The following is a 2,024-nucleotide window of genomic DNA, read 5'->3' as shown; positions in this document are numbered from 1 at the left end:
CTGGACATTTGTCTAGGTCATCAATCGGATGTCAGTTCCCATATGTTTAAATCTAACATACCATGTATTTTTTAAAGGCAACATTGGGGGTGCAATTTCAATAACCAAAATCGGTTGCGTGATGAAAGTGGTGTGATTTTGATCCAGACCTCCGAAAAAGCAGCCTTTTTTTTTTAGTTCTTTATTAAGGAGATTTTTAGCCTATGGCTAGTTCATCTCCGGAGAAATGAGAGGACTCAGAGTGAGTAACCTCTAAATAATGGTATATTATCATTTTGTAAATAACTTTGGTTGCTGGCTCTTCAACTTATATGGAAAAAATAACAATATATAAAATAATGAAACAGAAAACAAAATGATTTAAGACAAGCCACAAACGATTAATCCAAACAAAACAGAGCTCAGCTGGCATGGGTCCAATAGGGGAAATCCATCCAGCTGAGATGTCCCGACGGCCGAAAAAAATTCCTGCTATACCATGTGGTAGATTTTGGCTTCTTTTAAGAAGGTTACTAGTGCTGCCGAGGCGGAAGTATCATTCCCGAGCAGATCGCTGATGCTGGAAGTTAAGCAGAGTGACTCCCGAAGATTTTGGAACTCCGGGCAGTTGCACAGGATGTGTTCAACGGTATAGGGTACCCCACAGATGATGCAGCTTCTGCGGAACGGCAGGCCACCATAGCTATAGTAGACAGTAGAGTTTGGTGTGCCCGGTTCGAAGCCGCGAAATCAAGGTTGTCCAGTACGCTCCATGGTTCAGTTGACCCTTTGACTTTGCGGATGAAGGCAGTTCTGTTGCGGAACCACTCGGTTTCCCATGCTGCTCGAATGGTCTGCATGACTCACCGTCTGACGTCCTGTAGGGGTACCTTGTTGGTGAGTCTGGGAGCCGATGTCCCGGCTCCGGCAAGGTGATCAGCAGACTCGTTACCTGGCACTCCGCAGTGTCCGGGAATCCATGTGTACACGGTGTTCGGTGGGGCGTACTTGATAATCGCCTGGATCCATGGGTGTTTTGGTGCTTCCGAGGTGATCGCTTGAACGACGCTGTGTGAGTCGGTTAATATAAGTATCGGTTTGTTGGCTGGCGTCGTAGCGGCACGGAAGATTGCTACAGCCTCGGCCGAGAAAACCGAGCATTGTGGAGGAAGACTGCTGCTTTCAGCGATACCGTCTCCAAAAATCCCGATACCTTCTCTGTTTATCGATCGGGAGCCGTCGGTGTACCGATGTACGTGGTCGGCATAGTTGGACCCAAGTAACTCGGCGACCGATCTGCGCAAAATCATGCTTTGAAGCGGTTCTTGATCCGATTGTCCAATTGGATTCGTGAAGAGTACCAACTTTTTTCTCCATGCCAATGGACTTTGGCCACTTGGGGGAGGTTGATGTCGGCGGCCGTGCGGAGGACTCTGTTCCCCTCGTCGAGGAGAAAGATCCTATTGTTTCCGGAGGTTTTGGCGGAAAAGGCGACGGCTTTTGTGGCAATATTTGCGTTTAAGCAGAACCAGAAAGGAAGAAGACCCGCTTCGATGCATGCGGCGTCTGCTGGAGTGGATGGCAGAAGACCAGATATGATGCGGATGTAGCTGTTGTAGACTGGTGCTAGGGTTCTTACCAGCTTCTCGGAAGCGATGCAAGTAATTTCCGTCCCGTAAAGCAACCTACTGTCGATGATGGCTCGCGCCACCCGGAACCGAACATCGCGGTTGTTGGATCGGTGAGGCCGAGAGATCGTTTTAACGAGGTTGAGTCTACTGCGGCAGTCCTTTTTGACCTGTTGGAAATACTGGTCGAAGGAGAGCGTTCGGTCGATCAGTACGCCGAGGACGCGAACTGTTTTCCTGTTTGGAATGGCTTGGTCGTGGATCGTAATTGGAGTGCTGTTGACTCGGTGCTGAAACGGACATATGTGGCATCGGATGTTCTTCCTGGCGGACAGCTGGAAACCCATCGAGTCGGTCCATTTGACGACGGCAGAGACTGCCGCTTGCGCTTGCCGTAGGGTTCGGATCTGTGTAGGA

At 49.4% G+C, this 2,024-nt stretch overlaps 1 protein-coding gene across 1 annotated transcript; it reads right to left on the bottom strand.

The window, feature by feature from the left end:
* Positions 1 to 842: 842 nt before the first annotated feature.
* On the bottom strand, positions 843 to 1,289 carry LOC135713933 (uncharacterized). Its single transcript, XM_065237149.1, has one exon. The coding sequence runs from the start codon at positions 1,287 to 1,289 to the stop codon at positions 843 to 845; it is 447 nt and encodes a 148-aa protein (XP_065093221.1).
* Positions 1,290 to 2,024: the final 735 nt, after the last annotated feature.

Source organism: Ochlerotatus camptorhynchus, unplaced genomic scaffold, assembly GCF_037179485.1.
Source record: "Ochlerotatus camptorhynchus isolate MF236.1 unplaced genomic scaffold, CSIRO-AGI_Acam_v1.1 ptg000595l, whole genome shotgun sequence".
Lineage (NCBI taxonomy): Eukaryota > Metazoa > Arthropoda > Insecta > Diptera > Culicidae > Ochlerotatus > Ochlerotatus camptorhynchus.
This window is presented reverse-complemented; position numbering and strand designations above follow the sequence as displayed.